This window comes from Podarcis vaucheri, assembly GCF_965113315.1.
Source record: "Podarcis vaucheri genome assembly, chromosome: 14".
Classification (NCBI taxonomy): Eukaryota; Metazoa; Chordata; class Lepidosauria; order Squamata; family Lacertidae; genus Podarcis; species Podarcis vaucheri.
Genome location: NC_138752.1, coordinates 26,390,645 through 26,410,056, shown reverse-complemented (window position 1 = coordinate 26,410,056; position 19,412 = coordinate 26,390,645). Strand labels below are relative to the sequence as shown.

The 19,412-nt window shown below is 43.5% G+C and overlaps 2 protein-coding genes across 7 annotated transcripts in view; both read left to right on the top strand.

Moving 5' to 3' along the window:
• DENND4A (DENN domain containing 4A) overlaps positions 1–6,244 on the top strand; it is a 63,159-nt gene extending 56,915 nt beyond the window's left edge. Inside the window, exons 30-31 of the mRNA XM_082198932.1 lie at positions 362–426; positions 1,603–6,244. Of these exons, the coding sequence (XP_082055058.1) occupies positions 362–426; positions 1,603–1,739 (202 nt within the window). The 3' untranslated portion in view covers positions 1,740–6,244. The remainder of the gene's footprint in view (positions 1–361; positions 427–1,602) is intronic.
• A 2,365-nt stretch (positions 6,245–8,609) lies between these two features.
• On the top strand, positions 8,610–18,802 carry INTS14 (integrator complex subunit 14). Of its 6 annotated transcripts, none has more exons than XM_082198579.1 (13): positions 8,610–8,761; positions 9,449–9,566; positions 10,463–10,727; positions 10,892–10,999; positions 11,612–11,767; positions 12,018–12,136; positions 13,488–13,630; positions 14,122–14,214; positions 14,628–14,769; positions 15,948–16,081; positions 16,459–16,577; positions 17,399–17,464; positions 18,439–18,802. In XM_082198579.1, the coding sequence occupies exons 3-13, from the start codon at positions 10,506–10,508 to the stop codon at positions 18,688–18,690; spliced, it is 1,554 nt and encodes a 517-aa protein (XP_082054705.1). In that variant the 5' UTR covers positions 8,610–8,761; positions 9,449–9,566; positions 10,463–10,505; the 3' UTR covers positions 18,691–18,802. The 6 variants fall into 6 exon arrangements, with proteins under 6 accessions (XP_082054705.1, XP_082054700.1, XP_082054701.1 ...); XM_082198574.1 differs by having other exon boundaries at positions 14,625–14,769; XM_082198575.1 differs by having other exon boundaries at positions 8,619–8,736; positions 14,625–14,769.
• The last annotated feature ends 610 nt before the right edge of the window (positions 18,803–19,412 follow it).

Below are 19,412 nucleotides of genomic sequence, written 5' to 3'. Positions count from 1 at the left end.
ACTGACAAACCTCAACTGACTTTTCAAAACCTCCCACTCTATCTTTTACTCCCCCCTTGCATTCTCACTGACCAATCACATCACACCCATTTTAACCCTTTCCTTGACCCATCCTAGGAGGAAAACACCACAGGTGCAATCCAGCCTTCCAATCTCTTTTAACAGTGAGAACTCCCCTTCACCTCATGGTGTGTTTTCTAGACCTGGCAGGGCTATCATCATGACCCAGTTACAAATAATAATAACAATGCAAAAATCACTACTTTTAGAGTGGAGAAGAATGTCCGGATTATATGAAGTATAGTAGGTTCATATAAGATTGTGGTTTTTAAAATAACACTTTCCAATGTATCTTTTTTAGGAGCCTTTATAGAGAAATACTATTTCTCTCTCTTGTTGCGCTTGGAAGGGATAACATTGATATAGGTAAGCCATCAAGTTGTGTTGTGTTGTGCTAAGCGCGCATAAAAGTAGTCATTGTAAACTGTTACTTCAAGACTTAAAAGGATACTTTTTGTTTTAAAGCATCTTTCACAATCCTGTTTAGATGAAGTATAATAATTTAAACCTAGTTGCTTCTTTTCTGTAAAGCCAGACTCGTAAATAGCTATTTGCCTGTGTGCGGTGAAGATCACCTTCAGGCAAACAAGAGTGGGGAAGATTTTATAAAGGGAATAAGAATGGGTTTATTCCTCTGACTCAGACTATTGATGGTCACTAAAACGTGACCAAGCCATTTTCAAACCATGGAATATGAAGAGAGCTTTTTTTTTAACTAACCAGGGTTTGTTTTAAAACAATAATCTCTTATTCATATTCATTCATAACTCAGGATTAATGAAAACTCAGAGTAAATGCTGCAGAAATTTTTATTCTGAGCTGAAGGTTTTGCTCTGGCTTAATTCTAATGCATGCACCCATGGTTTAGCATTGTGCAAACCAGCCCAATTTGCAAGCAGCTACTATTTATTTGTTGCTGCCACTAAGTTGGAACACCACTAAGTTGGAAGCACAAGCCATTTGGGGGCCATCCATTCATCCCCCAATTGAGGTTATTGGTTCATCTTGCTAATCTGGATATAACACATTTTTTAAAAGGAATTGTATGATGAAGTGCTTCAGGCAGGCTCTTTTGTGAAACATGAATTCAAAACTGTTGCCTAAAATGGAATCAGTCTCTTGAAAACACACACACACAGTATTACAGAAAAGAACCAGACACTAATATTAACAATAGTAATAATTTATACATCACAGAAGCATATAAAATATATCTGTGTGGTGTACAACCACCTAACATATAAAATCAAACCTTAAAGAAACAGAAATACAGGAATGGGTCATCCGACAAGAAGGTTATAAAAAGAGTAAATCATTTTTATCAGGTTTGCTTCCTGAGTTGGTGCCTAAAGTCAGCCGTGGACAGAGTGCCTTTTTCGGAATCCCCTATCTGAGCAGAGTCCACTGGGAAATCCCCCTGCCCCAAGAAATGAATCGGAGCTGTGCAGAAAACACTCCTAGTTCATAGCTATCCCAAAGCTAAAGCATTTCTGGCACCTGCTCCATTGTTCTGGTATAACCTCCCCCCTCCTGTCGTTACAGATGCTTTTGACAGAGAATACAAAATGGCTTACGACCGCCTTACAGTAAATCAGGTGAAGAGCACCCACAACTGTGATAGGCCTCCAAGTACAGGAGTGATGGAATGTCGAAAGATTTTTGGGGAGCCGTACCTTTAAAAAAAGAAATATTGCACCTAATGAATTGCAGCAGGGTTTGTATGAAGAAACAGAAAAGACTTCAGAAAGACTCTCACCCTTCTCCATTTAAAAAAGCATCTTCAGCTTTGTTTTAAAATTAGGATTTCCAAGGGGGGAAATGTTGCTGGAATGACTTATGAGCCGTGGGCCAGAGTAGGCTCTCTTCGCTGTGGACAGTGTCTGCAAAACATGTAGGGGAGAAAACGGAATCGTCCATTGCAGAAAGCTTAAGCAGAGATGGACCAAAATCATGTACTGAAAGTTTGCATGAATGAAATAAGCTTTTCAGAACAGTTTACAAAGAAAGTTAAAAATGTCACAGAGCTCATACCAGAGTTGTATAATAACAGATTTTAAATTATTTATAGCAAGTTCATATTTTTTTAACTTTTTAAATTACTATAGTGAATCAAGTGATCCTGTTGCAGAAGCAATACTTTTGTCCTCCCTCAGAATATTGCTGTTTATAGCAACTGGTCTTTTTTGCAGATAAAGCCCTTCTCTCTTTCATTTTTTAAAAAAGTAATGTGGAAATATCGATGCTGTTCTCAATCACAGTGCAGGTTGTAGTATTTCCTGTCCCTCCCCATAAGTGCACACTTAAAAGATTGCAGACTTTAGCTGACAAGTATTTCAAACTTGTATGAAGCTTTCATAAGTTACCTGCATTTGTCACTTTTAAGAATCCGACATGGTTGGCTGTTGGGGAGCCACCGCTATACAGATAATCCATTGCAAAGCCTGCCATTTAAAGAGTTACTTTAGGCATTCCAATGGGCCAACATTTGCCCTGTAGAGTTGTGGACCTTTCCTCATCAAAATAACAAGCTTTGCACCAGAGGTTGGGAACGCTTTTCAGTCTGAGAGTCACATTTCCTCATGGAAAACCTCCCAGGTGTTGGGCCAGGACAGAGTCAAAATTGGACAAAGGATGTGAGACTTACCGTTGTACAATAGGCTACATTCCAGCTATCCAAAACTCCAAGGTTTTGAAACACATAGCCCCACACCCTGCCCACCTCTCCATCCAGGCAAGCAGGAGGAATTGTCACAATTCTTTTTTTTCTTCCCCTGGCAATTCACTGCTTGCATTTATTTAATATTTGAAGATGCCCTCTTCAGAGCACCACACTTCGAACAAGTACCTCTTCCTGGGGAAACACATAGCCCCACACCCTGCCCACCTCTCCATCCAGGCAAGCAGGAGGAATTGTCACAATTCATGTTTTCTGGGCTTGAACACATTGTACAGGGCAAATGATAGTAATACTAGGGCCGGTAAATTCATAATGGAAACTAATCCCATTGTACTGAGCCATAAAAATTTCTCTTGCGAGGGTTGGATATATATGTTTGAGATCTTCACAATGCCATAAGGTTTGCCGTTGCTAGAAGAGTGTTTCCAAAAACAGACTTTAGAGATCCTCTTGGCAGCTTCCAATCTGAGCTAGTGTTGTTATTCAAGGCGGGCAAGCTCTTGTTCCACAGTGGCGGCTTTCCAGGGGTTTTAGTCTGTTGGTTGCTTCAAGATTCATAGGCAGAAGCCCTGGCCACCTGACACCCATTTGGCATCTGGGACATAGACAGGTGGCTGCTCTTCATCAGAAAGGCCCTTGCTCCCGTGAGCGGAATCCACCATCTTGAAGCAACTAGGAATTATCACAATTCAAGGACACATTTCAGCCATACAAAAGCACCTGAGAGGGCACAGAGCCGAGTCGGTGAGGGAGTGGGCCCAGGTGGAATTCCAAGGGCCCAGGGCTATGATGTTCCCTACTTCTGCCCTATACCATATCAAAATCCATGGGCATAGCTAGGGGGGACAGGGGGCAGTTGCCCCCCAGTCAATAAAAATGCACAGCTAACTGAGCTTCTCCCCCCACCAAAAAAGCCAAAAATCCTGGCTACACCCATTTCACAATCTGCTTTCAAAAGTCCCTGCAGTTTCCAAAGTGGTGTGTCATGTGTTTCCGCTTCCATGGGCTGCTGCCTAAGAAGGACAAACCCAAAGCACCTCTGGGCACGGGGGAATGGTGCTTTGGATCCCAGCCAAAGTGTATGGCAAGTCGCTTGGGGAAAATGCTTATATACAAACTGAAGGAAAGAACTGTATAATCTGTGGACCAAAATGTTCCAAAATGGAATTTAGGACAAGCTTGTCCAAACAGAAAATTTGGGTGCAATAGGATCATGTGGGTTGGGGAAGAGAATGTAATCTACTTTGAGATAAGATGTGTATCAGATATATTAGATATCATTGCTTGTTTGCTAATATGCAAACATCATAGCAACTTCTTATTTTCTGTTGCATGGCTTCACACTGCTTGTGTTTCAAACCCAGATACTTTAAAATTTTGAGAACTGGAGAGCATTATAGTGTCTTCTCTAATTTGCACATACATGTAGAGTTCCTTGTTTACAGGAAGATGTGCTGCCTATTCTGTCACCTCCTTCCGGTTTTTCTCCAGCTAATAGGTTTGGTTGGAGGCAGTGTGCTTCTGAATACCAGTTGCTGGAAACCACAGGATGGGACAGTGCTCTTGTGCTGAGGTCCTGCTTGCAGGTTTCTCACAGGCATCTGGTTGGCCACTGTGAGAACAGGATGCTGGACTAGATGGGCCATCGGCCTGATCCAGCAGGCTCTTCTTATGTTCTTAGTATGCTAATAGTCATTTTGCATGGGGATTATTAACCTATGCCTTAGCAACTTGGTCTTAGACCTGAATCCAAAGAGCTACTTCAGGCATTTTGAATTTTTTTTTGTCTTTGAACAGCAGATCCCTTTTGCCATGTCTCAAACTGTTTTTGAATCTGCTCCTGGATTCAGACAGCATATGGGCCTGCTGCTCAAAAAACATTTAAGGCTGAAGCCTCTTTGGGTGTGTTGAAAGTGTAGTCTCTAAGGACACAATGAACTAGGAATTTCTCTTGCATAAGTCCCCCCTGCATCCTCTTGCATAGCTTCCATTCAATTCTGCGGGCTTGCATAGGAGAATTTCCTCGTGCATTTCCACACATCAGTACTCACCTTGCAATTACAGACAAACACAGGTAACTTTAAGAGAATGTCATCTCCATGAATTTTGTGACAAAGCTATGCCTCCTGATATAGTGGGTATAGAACTTTGGAAGCCACATTGCTAAGTACCTAGTAACGTGGGTGGGTGTTAATTTCTGTGTACAGTATCTGTGCTATGTTGTATTCACACAGTTATGTTGTGTAAGGAAAAGATGTGCACTGTGGTTGCCACAAATGTAAATAAGTCATTTGGTATTTGTATTGTGTAGAAGAAAGTAGAGTGCTGGTCAGCCTTTGAACTGCAACTTCTTGCTTCTGTTAGCTGTGTAAAAGCCACTATTTTATAGCACTTTAGAGCTATGATGGAGAGCTTCTCCCTGAGCTCTGTCTGGTGTTTCTAGGGATACCAAGAAAGTGACAAATCAAATTCACTCATATATGGTATGTATAATGTGTTTGGGGGAATATGGTCTCACAAGGGTGTGTGTATGTGTGGGTGTGTCTACTGCTGTCTTAACATCAAGGTTTCAATTAACGTGACAGCGATAATTTTCCAGTTGCAGCACTTCCTAACAGCATAAGTGTGTGTATATACTAAAATCAAGCCCTCTAGGCTGGTGTGTTAGCTTGGTAAGAGAGAAGGATAGAGAGGGATATTGTCCTATTAACATGTTTGGCCAGAATTCAAGGAATTACTTCAAACATACTCAATAACTTGTGCACACCCAAAATATGTTTCAACGCCCCCCTTTTGAATGGCTGATCCCCATTCTTACCACAGACACAAAATTAAATCTGATATGTCTGAGGTGGCCCATACATTCACTTTAAAACAAACATGGATTGAGTTTACATTTTTAATCTTTGTTATTGAAAGGCAGTTTTGAAATCTTTTTCCTTCTGTTTATAGTGAGTTGTCCTAATACTTAGGAACAGTTCTGTGTTTCTTACTGGTAATATAACAAAGCCTTTTATCCTTATGGTTCATGGTATCTGAAACATATTTGAGGCTTTTAAGTGCTTATTTTCTTCCTTTTTACTGTGTTCATAATCCTTGTAATGTTAGGTTTGCTCTTTGTACAGATATGGATTTATCAAGTAGATGACTTTAGTATTTCAATAGGAAATGCTTTATCCCAAAGACAGAAAATGGATATTCATTACATGTAAATGTGTGTATATATGGCATTATAAAGCAGGAGGTATAGCTGGTGGATTAATTTGCTAAAGAGCACTTTTACAAATGAATGGTTGTAGATTTGTACATATGTAATGTTTACATTTTATTTACCAACAAAGAATATCAGTTTTAAGTGTTTATTTTTGTTTTGAATTTGTAGGTCAATTTTAAGGTGTAAATTTCCATGTTCACAATGGAAAAAGCTGTGTTTTCCCTATGAAATGTCCTAGAAAAATGATTCTATTTAAAATTTTACAATGGCTCAATAAAGAAAAGTGAACATGATCTTTGTGCTCATTCTTTTGTCTTACGTTTATATTGAGGACAAGTAGTTGCAATGTTTCTCCATCATTTCCAGGATTCATAAGACTTCAGTAACCCTAATAGCAGTTTCCAGAGGGAGGTTCAGTGTCTTGCAGCGAAAATCAGAGTCTCGTGATACCTGAAAGCCTAAGAAACTTAGAGTAAGCACAAGCTTACTATAGCATAAGCTTAGTATAGATCACAAATGCCTTATGTCAGAAATTTGTTAGTATTTAAAGTTCCACAAGTCTCTTAATATCAGTGGATTTTTTATAAATATAGAAACTCATATTTGCAGCCTGAAAATGTCCTTTATTACACTGAAACTTGTGTGGGACTCCTTTGTGAATTGCATGTCACTAAGGCAGCTTCATGTACCGCAAGTATTTTTAAAAGCTCTAGTACCAGCAACATAATCTGATGATACTCGGTATCTTAAAATATTCAGTAGCAAATATCAAGGGCAACCTGCACACCCCAACATTTCCTAGTTGAAAAAAGGGCCTGCCTTTAACACCCTGTCATTCTCATGCCACATAAAACTATTACATTTTTCTGAAGTCACTACTCTGCCTGCTACATTTATTTAAAAATTAGGTTTGTTTTCCCCACTTAAGAGCAGGCTTATGCTCAAGGAACTAGCACTGCACTGGGGCCACCAAAGCCTCAGGCAACAGCAAAGGATTCAGAAGTACAGTGGTACCTCAGGTTAAGTACAATTCGTTCCAGAGGTCCGTTCTTAACCCAAAACTGTTCTTAACTGAAGCACCACTTTTGCTAATGGGGCCTCCTGCTGCCGCCGCACCACCGGAGCACAATTTCTGTTCTCATCCTGAAGCAAAGTTCTTAACCTGAAGCACTATTTCTGGATTAGCGGAGTCTGTAACCTGAAGCGTATGTAACCTGAAGCATATGTAACCTGAGGTACCACTGTACCCGCAAGTAACCCCTCTGAATGAATGGAGAGTGAAAGATTACTGGGGCAACCCAGTCAGATGGGCAGCGTATATTACTATTACTTTTACTATTGGGCTGCCATACGTCCTGATTTTTGGAAATCAGGCAAATATCCTGGAAAACCGGCAACGGGGGTTAAATTGTGCCGAAAATGCCTTCAAAAGCTCCCAAACTCCAAAATTCTTGTACCAGTGTTTGCTGCCATTTTTCATGGATGTATGTGTGAATAGGTTTCAAATGTGGTCAAGGCATATGTACATGGATGTGATGTGGATGTTGGCCAGCTGCACTTTGTGGATGAAGTCGCCAGGCATAAGCTGGTGGAGGTACCTAGGTGATGCTGTTAGATGATGGGCATCCCACTAATTTTCCATTAAAAAAAACTTTCTAGGGATGTACGAAGTCAGTGAGGTTTCTTGAGATCACCGGTAAAAGCAATGAAAAGAAATGAAGGACTTAGATTTCTAAATAAATCTACTTTTAGTATCCATTCTTTTTCTTCCGAAATTGGGATAGCAAATATCCGAGTTTTATGGTGCCCCCCCCATCAGTACACATGAAGAGTGGACTGGGTGAGAAGCATATAATAAATGAATCAATGACTCTTGAGATGCCCTCCACAAAAGACAAGCATGGCCAGCACATAATTTGAGATTTCAACAAGGGCTAGAACCTCTAAATTCTTTTTCTCTGATTTCTTTTTCTTTCATGACATATATAACAGAACCATCATTTTTAAGACAGCTCTTACCCTTGTCACAGGCCTGGCAAATCTGGAACCAAATTTAATAATCTGATAACGCTGATCATCTTAACTTGGACTTTGTACCTATTTTATAGTTTTGCTTTTTCACCTTTTAATTTTCATCTTTTGTTATAATTGACCTCTCTCTTTTATATACATGATAAAATGAAAATAATATTTACAAAACAGGAAAAGCATGGACGCCCCCTCCCCACTCCGCAAACAAGGCTCTAGTTCCCCATTGCCAGACTCCCGTCATTAACACAGACTTTTAAAATTTATTATACGTAAGACACTCTGGGAGACATTTTGGCTGAAGAGTGGGATACAAATGCTCTAAACAAATTAATTAAATAAATAAATAATCCAGTGTATTTGGAACATGCACATTCTTTTTAAAAAAAGAAAGTTATTTTTTAAAAAATAAGGTTGATTTTTTAAAAATTTTGTAGCATAGATTTGCAAGCTTACTCCCCCTCCCGCCCAAAAAACCACCCTTCTCTGCATTCTGGAGATGCAAGGAAACCCGATCCCTGTATTCAAAACCAAAAGCCGTGCAGGGAAACAGCTCCTGCTCTCGGGGTTGCTAACATGCCCTCCTCCGCTCTCGAGCTTCACTTGCCGCAACTGAGCGTGCGCGAGGCCAACCGAGCCGCGCGTGCCCAGTAAGTGCTTTGTAAGGGCCGCTTTCTAAAGCCGGCCCCAAAGGCTGCGGTTAGAGCAGCAGCGGGGAAGGAATTACGGGGTGGACCAACATGGCGGCGGTGCGCGGGTGAGGTCCCCATCCCGGATGGAAAGTACGATTTACACTCACACATCCCAACATAGTGGGGCTGGGAGCTCCCCCTTCTCTAATAGGACGGACCCCCCAGTTCCTTTTCCAGCCCCCTTTTCTTTCCTACTTCCTACGTGCCCCCACATACTTTCTCTCTTGTCCACATAATGGGCGTGATGATGGCTGCTGTTGTTTGTGTGCGGCTTCCTTCGTCAGAGCCAGGCAAGCCCCTTCCCCGAGCTGCTCACGGCCTAAAAGCAACTTCCAGCCACCATGGCTCTACGTTCCCTCCACTGTTGGGGAGGAACATACACGTGTTTGGCTCAGTGGTGTAGCACCTGCCTTGAGTTCTGGGGGGTCCCAGGCTCGGTCCTTTACACCCCCTGGTGCGGTTGTGGGGGTTGGGGAACGACTGCTGGCCCGAACCCCCCGGTAGGCTGCTGCCAGTCAGTGTAAGCAATGCAGAACTGGATGGACCTTCATAGTGTGGCTCTGTGTATAAGGCAGCTTTCTGTTTTCTACGGCAGCATGCCTGTTTCTGGGAATTGCATGTGGGGAAATAGTGCTGCTTTTGCACTCAGATCCTGGTTAGGGGTGGGGTGTCCTTTTGGGGTACCTAGTTGGCCACTGTGAGAATGGGATGCTACTAGCCACTGGTCTGATAGAACAGGGAAATTCTTAACATTGTTCTCTTCTTTTGTTGTTAAAGCAGCCACAGCCGAGGAAGAGACAAAGGCAGCTAAGGGGCTAAATGTGAGCAAATGCACCTAGGTTTGCTTCAGACTCCATCGCACAGTTGGGATGCAGCCAGAAGCCACAGAGAAAAGGTGAGTTTGTGAGGGTTTTGACAAATGGGAGAGAGGTTGCAAGCTTCTCAGGACGTATTTTCTGCATATACCGGTATCGTTCCTCCTTCTTTTTGCCCACACTAACATGGTGCTTTAAGGTGCTACAAAACCCCTTGTTGGCTTTGCTGCAGCATGGCTACCCCTTTGGAATTCACTCTTGACCCTCATCTTAGATTCAGAATGTCACCAACTTATTATTAGGTAATGCTCCACTGTTTCCACCAATTTGCCCTCTTCCCTCAGATTCTTCTTACCATCCCTTGCACTCCAAATAGGTGCTGCCTCTCTCCTTTTCTATGCATTTTTTGGCCTCTTTTATGCTATCCACTCCCTTATAGGTAATGTACTGCTCTTCCTTCACCAATTTTCCCCTTCTCATATTTCCTTTATTATCCTTAATTGGCTTGCTGTGCTTGTGTTGACCATCCCTCAACCACACAGTGCCAGCATGCATATTTGTAATTCTTCCCTAGGTTCCTTTTTTGTTTTGTTTTAATATTTATTTTATTTATTATTACATTAATAGCTGCCACTTAGCAGATGTTTTCTGGGGAGCTCACTCACTGGTTCCATTTCTCTCCTTGCAACACCACCTGTTTATTTATATACCAGTTTTTGGCCCTGCCCTAGGTAATGAAAGTGGAATTAGTTGTTTCTAAGATTATTTTATTATCATTTACTTGGTGCATTAGTCTCCTACTAAAAGTTTAAACAACTTACAAAAAGGCTAGAAGCCAAAAAGTCATAATATTTCAATAAAATTATTCCAACAATCCATAAGGAAAACCTCCTTATTTGCAGGAGGTGTTATTATATATTTAATTTGAAAAAAAGTTAAAACTGATGGGCATTTATTTCAATTTCTTCCTCCACAGCAATTTCCTCTTGCACATTTGATAGAACAAAGAAGGGGACACCATGCCGACTGTGGTGGTGATGGATGTGTCCCTCTCAATGACCCGACCAGTCTCAATTGAGGGCTCTGAAGAATATCAGCGGAAACATCTTGCAGCTCATGGTCTGACCATGCTGTTTGAACACATGGCAACCAACTACAAACTGGAATTCACTGCTTTGGTTGTGTTTTCATCCCTCTGGGAACTGATGGTTCCCTTCACAAGAGACTACAATACACTCCAGGTACAAAATATAAAGGCAGAGAATGTTTTTGTTGCATTGTAAATATGAATTAGGACTGACTGTCATTCTCAAAACTCCAAGTCAGTCCTCTATAATTGAGCAGCCAGTTGCATATAGAGTATTTTTCTAACCCAAACCAACTAGTATATAACTTGTGTTGACAGGAAGCCCTGAGTAATATGGACGATTATGACAAAACATGCTTGGAGTCTGCTCTGCTTGGGGTTTGCAATATTGTGCAACAGGAATGGGGGGCTGCCATTCCCTGCCAGGTAAGATTTTAGACTATTCCAGATGATGACTGCTATAAATTAGGGTTCAGGATTGAGCAGACTACATGCATCTGCAGGAAAAAACTTCACATCCTGGTAAGGTGTACTAAGCATACCCTTTTTTGTGAGCAAGGAGTATCCTGTCAGAAAGTTATCCTTGCCACTCAGTACTTTCTGTTTGCCTCTTTTGCCACAGGAGTATTAGTTGAAGGAGCGGGTTGTATCTCTGAGGTTTCCTTTTGGCCTAAGAGCTTCTAGTTTGTCGGCCCTTATTAAACACTGTCACATCCTGTATAATTCTAATGCATGGGGGCCTTCCTATAGAGGTTCACATGATGTACTACTAGCAAAGAGAGGCCTGAAGGCACATTCAAACCTCACATGGGAAAACACCCCAAGGACTTGGGAAAGAAATAATGATTTTGTAGGCTGGCCTTTCCAACAAGTCTGAGTTAAGCTGTTATAATCCCCATATTGCTGGTGGAAAACTGAGGATGTGAAATCTCAAACTGGTACTTCTAAAATCGACTGACAAGTGCTTGCAGCATGGGATAGTTTTTGGAGAGCAACATGTTTGTTGGGTCACTGCTTCTCTTGTTCCCTCCTTGCTAGGTTGTCCTTGTTACTGATGGCAGCTTGGGCATTGGAAGGGGCTCTCTCCGACACTCTTTGGCTACTCTTGGCCAACGAACTGAAAGCAACCGGTTCCCTCTGCCTTTTCCTTTCCCATCAAAGCTATACGTCATGTGCATGGCCAATCTGGAGGAGGTGAGTCTCCTTTGGCTTTAAACAAGGTTTGCTCTTGGTTTGTCTACAGAAGACAAACCACAAGCCTGAGTTTGGATTTTATGATGAGATAAATTATGGCTTAGCTCACAGCAGTGCAGCAGCAGCAAGACCAAAGAAGCAGAATGAGGAAATTGCCTCTCCAGGAAGCTGCCTGCTTGCACAAAGCTATAGTTTGGCATTACATGCAACTGGGACACTGTGTGTGAAGTTGTGCTTTCTTTTATTAAAGCTCCAGAGCTCAGATTCTTTAGATTGTCTTGAACGGCTCATAGACTTAAACAACGGAGAGGGTCAGATTTTTACTATTGATGGACCCCTTTGCTTGAAGAATGTGCAGTCCATGTTTGGGTGAGTACACCTGTGATCAGCATTGCTGTGTAAATGCTATCCTTCAACACAGAGTCTTGCATGACATGGTGTGGGTTTGTTTCCTTCTCTTCCTACCTAGCACAGATAAGTTACTGGGTAACTTTTCCACCAATATAATTCAGTCTTCTGATGCTAATGTGTCCTCTGCCTTTCAGTTGTGATTATTGTCCCTTCTTGTTTGTCTGCAAGGTTAGTTTCCTCCACAGTCTCCCCCCCCCCTTGAGTAATTACTAATATTTGATGGTAATTATCATAGAATTGTAATGTTCGATGGGACCCTGAGGGTCATTTAGTGCGCCCCCTTGAAATTCAGGAATCTCAACTAACGCATCCGTGACAGATGGACGTCTAAATTTAGTGCTATAAACATTGAGTTGCAAGGTTTTTTGAGGAGAAAATCAGGAATGGTCACAGTCCAGCCACAGTTAAGTACAAAGTCTCACTAATGTTAATACTTCAATGAATTGGACTTTAAAATGCTTAACTTTGGCCGGCTGGTGCTCCAGCTTCCATGTTTGCTCCAAAGTACAAGTTAGATAAAGTAAATGAAATGAACAGATAAGACAAGACATAAATTTTGGGATGAAAAGATCATGAGTTGCACACAATTCTGTTGGCAGGATAGTAATTTAATCATATGAGCATTGCTACATAAATTGACTTCTCTATGAATCCTCCATTCCCCTTGCTTCCAAAGCAGAGCTCTTCAAATTTGACAGATAAAACTCTTGGAATTGTGGTTTTCCATGTACTGCAGGAGATTTGTTGTCATTGGCACTCTTAGAAACTACAGTGCCTGCTTCCTTAATGGAGTCTATGGCAGCTTAAACTAGTTTAAGACCAGTTTAACTGTGTAGCTATGTCATAGAGAACTCCTAGGATCATAAGAAACTGCCTTATCTTTACACGTTTGCCTATCTACGTCAGTATTGTTTACACCAGCCTTTTCCAGCCTTTGGTCTTCCAGATGTTGGACCACAGCTCCCATAATCTCTATTAGCTGTGGTGGCTAGAGTCTTTCCCTGCCTACCTAGAAGTGCCTTGGATTGAACCTGGGACCTTTTACCACTGACCTATCTTTTAACTGCTCTCCCAGCATCATCTACAAAGGGCCTTATTTATCACTGATCTTATGGCCGCTTTCTTAGCTCTTCTTTCTGATGAAAAAATTCCTGTTGCTTGAAAGATCACATAATTCTTTGCAACTAGAAATGAATGGTCAAGCAAAAGATGTTCTTGTCACCAGTCTTCCCACCCATTAAACATCATCTAAACAAACTCCTTGTTTGGATTTAACTTTTTGTTTTAATGATAAGCTCTCTTGTTCTAGAAAGCTAATAGACGTAGCTTATACCCCCTTCCATGCTGTTCTGAAATGTGGCCATTTGTCTTCGGACGTGCAAGCCTTTCCGAGGCCGGAGCCTTTCATTATAGATGAGGAAATCGATCCAATCCCTAAAACAATTAATACGGGTAAGTAGCTGCTTCGTTTCTGGCAACAACTTTGATTTAGCTCCTCCTCCTCGGCAGTTTCTTCCTCTGACTTGAGCTGTGGAATGTAGCCATCTGTCCCACTTCTGACACTTAGTACTGAAAGCTCTAAATGACTCAGGCGACAAGGATGTGGAAGACTGCCTCCTTCCCTATAGACACTCTCAGGGGTTGTGATCGTCAGAGGGGGACTTCTTGGTTGTTCCACCACTCTCAGAAGCTTGAGGGAGGGTGGCCCAGGAGAGGGTATTCTCAGTGGCAGGCCCCAATTCTGGGATTTGAAACTGAGGATAAACCACTGTGGTCTGGTTGGATTCCACTTTGGAATGGTCCTGGTCTACTTTTGAGAGGGCCAGGGGCATGTGTGAGATGGTGTGTTCCTGTTTAGACATTATGTGGGTGTGTGGAAGAAATCCCCAGCTGGCGTGTTTTTTGAAATCTGACCACCTTCTCTCTCTTTTTCCCCCTTTTAGATTTGGAAATAGTTGGGTTTATTGACATAGCAGATATCTCCAGTCCCCCCGTCCTATCTAGGCATTTGGTGTTGCCTATTGCTCTCAACAAAGGTGAGCCCTTCTCTCTCCCCTCCCCACACCCAGCAGCGACAACTCTGTATTTTTAGTCTGTTGAGCACTGATCTGGGCAGTGTGTGGTGTGGTGTGTTGGTTAGAGTCCTGGGCTAGGACCTGGGAGACAAGGATTCAAATCCCCAGTTGACCATGATGCTCCCTGAATGACTTTGGGAGCCAGTCATGATGTCTCAACCTAGCCTATCTTGCAGGATGAAGGGATGAAATATGGAGGGGGAGAACACAAACTTGAGTTCCTTGGAGGAAAAAAGTGGGATATAAGCTTAATAAAAAATGATATCTAAGCAGCAACAGCAGTAGTAGTAGTAGCAGCAGCAATAACAACCACCACCACCCCAGTGAGAGGAGGCAGGTTCTGATAGTGTCTTATTTTCCCTTTTCCCTAGAAGGAGATGAGGTGGGTCCTGGGATTGCTGATGAGGTTGAAGACGAGAATTCGGCTAATCAGATAGCGGGCAAGATCCCAAACTTCTGTGTGTTGCTTCATGGGAGCCTGAAAGTCGAAGGCATGGTGGCTATTGTGCAGTTAGGGTACGAAGGGTCCAGGGGATGGGGGGAGGGGGCTCGTGGTTCTGGAGAACAGAGATGTTATTGGCTAGAATTGTATGTATTTGGGGCCAGTGATTGATGTTCAGTTCATTTCAGTATTGGAAAAGGGAGACTGGATTTATCTACCAGATGTCCTTTGATGGGCGACTTACGTCCGCCACAACAAGGCAGGGGTTCCAGAAGCTTCTGAAACAGGGATGGGAAAGCCTTTGTTCTGCCTGAGGGCCACATTCACTCCAAGTAATCTTCCAGGGGCTTCCAAGTGGGCGGGGTCAAAGGCAAACAGAGGATGGAGCAAAACAGGCAGTTCTTGCCATTATACACAGTAGGTAACATGCCAGCCACAGAAAACCCAAGAGGTTTCTACACTCGCCCACATATCCCTTTAGGCAGGCAAAAGCCCTCAAGGAGGGAGTCACAGAGCAGGGCCAGCATGGGGCCTGGGGAAGAGTCACAAGGGCCACATTTGGAAACTTCCACAGCAGAGGCCCGGTCTTGGAACAAAGTGTCCCTAAACATTTCCTGAAAATTAATAGAAGAAGAGGGCAGGTAGAAGTTTGTGAAATAATGCCTGGCATGGAGAAAGTGGATAGAGAAATGGTTTTCTCCCCTCTCTCATAACACCAGAATGCATGGACATCCAGTGAAGCTGAATGCTGGACAGATAAAATAAAGCAGAACAGATAAAATAAAGCACTTCCTTCAGTGCATAGTTAAGCTATGGAAATTGCTCCCCTGGGAGGCAGTGATGGCCACCCACCTGGATCGTTTTAAAAGAGGACTGGACCAATTCATAGAGGAGAAGGCTGTCAATGGCTACTAGCCATTACGGTTATGCTCTGCCTCCACAGTTGAAGGCAGTAATGCTTCTGATTACCAGTTGCTGGAAACCACAGGAGGGGAGAAAGCTCTTGTACTTGGGTCCTGCTTGCAAGCTTCCCGTTGGAGCATCTGGGTGGCCACTGTGAGAACAGGACTGGATGGGCCATTGGCCTGATCCAGTAGGCTATTCATATGACAGATCATTTGTGACTTCTGTCTGTTCTTGTAGTAGTGAGAAGCTGCAGGGAAAGGGAATGCCCAGCCCCAGATTGGCCAGGGTGTTTTCTTTGGAGCAAGAATGGTAGAACTGCTTGTGGATGTTCTGCTTTTCTTTTCAGCCCTGAATGGTATGGGATGCTGTATTCTCAGGCTGACAGCAAGAAGAAGTCCAACCTCATGATGTCTCTCTTTGAGCCGGGTCCGGAGCCTCTTCCTTGGCTGGGGAAGATGGCCCAACTTGGCCCCATCTCAGGTAGGGGTCATGCCTGTCTGAATGGTTCTAGCAATCCCCTCGGCGTTTGAGACACTAGTCTTCCCAAGCCCATTTCCTCCCCTGTTGGGTCCATGAGTTCTACACCACAGATTCCCAGTTCATTTCAGTGAAGGCTCCAGATGTAGTTCCCTCTTTTTGCTCACAGAACCGCCCCAACCATTGGTGTGCAAATGGTGGGGTTCTGTGCACACAGGAACTTTTGGTGTGCATGTTCCACCTTGGATCAAGGGCTCTTGTGTCCTGCGTATCTCTTGACAATTTTTTAGAGTCCCCTTTTCAAACATCCAGGCCATACGTTCAGTTGCTTTGCTTGCTTGGAAGTGGTCTCGTTCTTCAGCGATTCGTTTTCCTTTCAGATGCTAAAGAGAACCCATATGGCGAAGACGACAACAAGAGTCCCTTTCCGTTGCAACCCAAGAATAAACGCAGCTATGCACAGAATGTAACAGTGTGGATTAAACAAAATGGCCTCCAGGTGAGCAGAGGGCTGAATTCAAAGCCCACAGCAGGCATCCACTTTCTCTTGTGCTCCCAGGTCTGTGTGTGGGAGGGGATTCTCAAGAGGCTTTCAGTTTGATAGACACTCCACAGTGGGGAGGAAAGCCCAGAAGGTTGGGCCCACTTTCTTGAAAGGCCACTTTCCTGCCCCCCCCCCTCAATGTGCAGCCCCAGGGCACATGGAACAACCTTTTACACCAACCTGCTGCTGGACAACGGCTACGGGGATTAGGAGTTATGAGTGCTGAACCAGAACCTGGGAGACCAGGGTTCAAGTCCCTCAGCATAACCTACCTTGCAGGCTGGTTGTGAGGATGAAATCGGGAGGGACAGAACCACATATGCCCCCTTCAGCTCCTGGGGGTGTGGAGAGGTAGGGCCGTAAATGCAGTAAGTGAAGCCTCGTGGAATTAGACTAGACTTCAGCTCCTGGTCTACTCCTCCTCAGCAGACTCGGGCAAGATGTACTAATCTCTCTGCCTCAGTTCTCCAGCCATAATAAAAGAATGAAGACTGTCTGGAGGTTTCTGTTGGTGCAAAAAGCAGGTGGCTGCTTCTGGGTGTGGGAAGATCACCTTGGTGCTCACAGCATTCATGTCAGCCTGCTGTCAACTTCTGGTACAGTTCCAAGGTTTCTGAGCAGTAAAGCGTATTCCCCATTAAGAATGCTACTCTGTGGGAAGGGGGTTTGAGGGTGTGTGGTGGTGAAGTTGTCCTTTTTTGTACCTGTAAGGGGGTGGGGGGTGAAGTTTCAAGCTCCAGCAAGCCAGGCATATTTTCCTTTTCCTTTCTCCGCAGACAGATGTGCAGAAGATACTTAGGAATGCAAGGAAGCTCCCTGAAAAAACACAGACCTTCTACAAGGTGAGAGCGGCAGGCTCCTGTGGCACCCTGGTCTCCAGGGACTCTCTTGCACAGGCGAATAAATTGCAACTCACCCAGTGCTTTTTCTTCCCTGATAGAACAGAGAGAGCTAGTTGTGTCTTAGCAGCAGTGAGAGGTGGCATAGTTGGCTTAGAGCAGCTGTTCTCCAGCTCAGGGCTGGAGAGCCCTGGTTTGTACTTGGTTGGTTCAGAGCTTTCTCATTGGAGGAGTCAGTAGCTGGAGGCTAACTTCCCTGAAAGAGGACAATGTACACCCCCTTCCTGTGTAACGTGCAGTTGTGTGTGTTCTGAAGCGCACTCTTCGTTTACATACAAGGAAATAGCCAGTGCTCTGCTTAAATGAACTGTACACCTCCAGAGGTGCACTCCAGAATCCTTTGCAACATTCACGGATCCTTGGCAGACAACAGCAGCGTGTATGCTAGTACTACCTAGTGAGACAAAGTGTAGAAGCCTCTGGCCTTAATGCATTTAAAACAGGGATAAGGAATCTGTGGCTCTCCAGCTGTTTTATTCAACACACACACGTACACACGTACACCCAGCAACATCTGGAGAGCCACACACATCCCTTATCTTTGATTTTAGAAGCACCCGTTTAGAGGGAATGATTAACTCATTCTACTTTAGTGTTGCACTAGACTTTTTATTTCCCCCCATTCAGATGACATTATAATTTTAAGATCTCCCAGTACTGCACAAGTGCTTGATTAGAAAGTGTTCTCTCTCCAGTGGAGGCTGGTCCACTAGGGAGAATGGGGAACAGTAAAAGATCGCACTGGCTGTCAGCTTCCTCCTCAATTGTCTCAGTGTTGTACTTGTAGAAAGTTGGGGAGGAAGTCTGGGATAAAACTAGAATTGACTCAGGCTCCACCTACTGTTGGCCTCCTGCGTTACACCCTATCAGTCTCAACTGACATCAACACTGCTGTCTCTCTCTTAACTCCTTTCTAGGAGCTGAATCGCTTGCGAAAGGCAGCCTTAGCCCTTGGGTTTTGGGACCTGTTGAAAGGCGTAGCAGATATACTTGAAAGGGAATGCACCCTCCTGCCAGATACAGCCCACCCAGATGCCGCGTTCCAGCTTACCCACGCTGCTCAGCAGCTCAAAATGGCAGGCAGTGGCACCTCGGAATATGCCACCTATGACCACAATATCACACCTCTGCAGACAGACTTCTCCAGCAGTGGGACAGAGCGCCTGTGATGACCCTCTAAAGCAAACTTTGCCCATCATTGATGGTTTTCTTAACTGTTGTATTCCAAGCTTGCTCTGTAAGGGCAGACTGGACTTTATTATTAAATTTGTTACATTTTCATCCCTCTTTCCTTCATATCACAGGCCCTGAGGAAGGGAGAATTTAGAAATCCCTAAAACCAACACAGTACTCCTGAAAGCCGTCATACTGTTCCAAAGGTTTCCTCAACAAGGAATGTAAAAAGACATCAACAGTGGAGATTTCTGCACCATAGGGCTATTTAGGTAAACCACTGTCAGTTGCGGAGATAAATCTTTCCCTGCACTTTGGTTCTACAGCACTAAGATTTGACATAGCTCCCATGGCTTGAATAGTGAATCAGCTGGTGTCATTTTACATCAGGTGATTGACTGCTGGACAGCCCTGCCCCCCATCAAAACAGCTTATAGAAGATGGTCTGGAACTGGCTAGATCAAGTCCCCCACCTCTGCTCTGGAGAGAAAGTTAGGACAACTATTTTTTCTGGAAGCTGGGCTGTGTAAAGAAAAAGTAAAAAACAACCCCTGCTGCTATTTAAACAGTGTGACTGGCATGCACTTTTGATGTACGTTTAAGAGTCTGGTTCTCAAATGGTAGCACTTTTTAAATTCCCCACTCTAGTAATTAATTTCACATTTTCACAACGACTGAACTTTGGTATTGATGGTGAATTGCAACAGCCAGAGCTCAG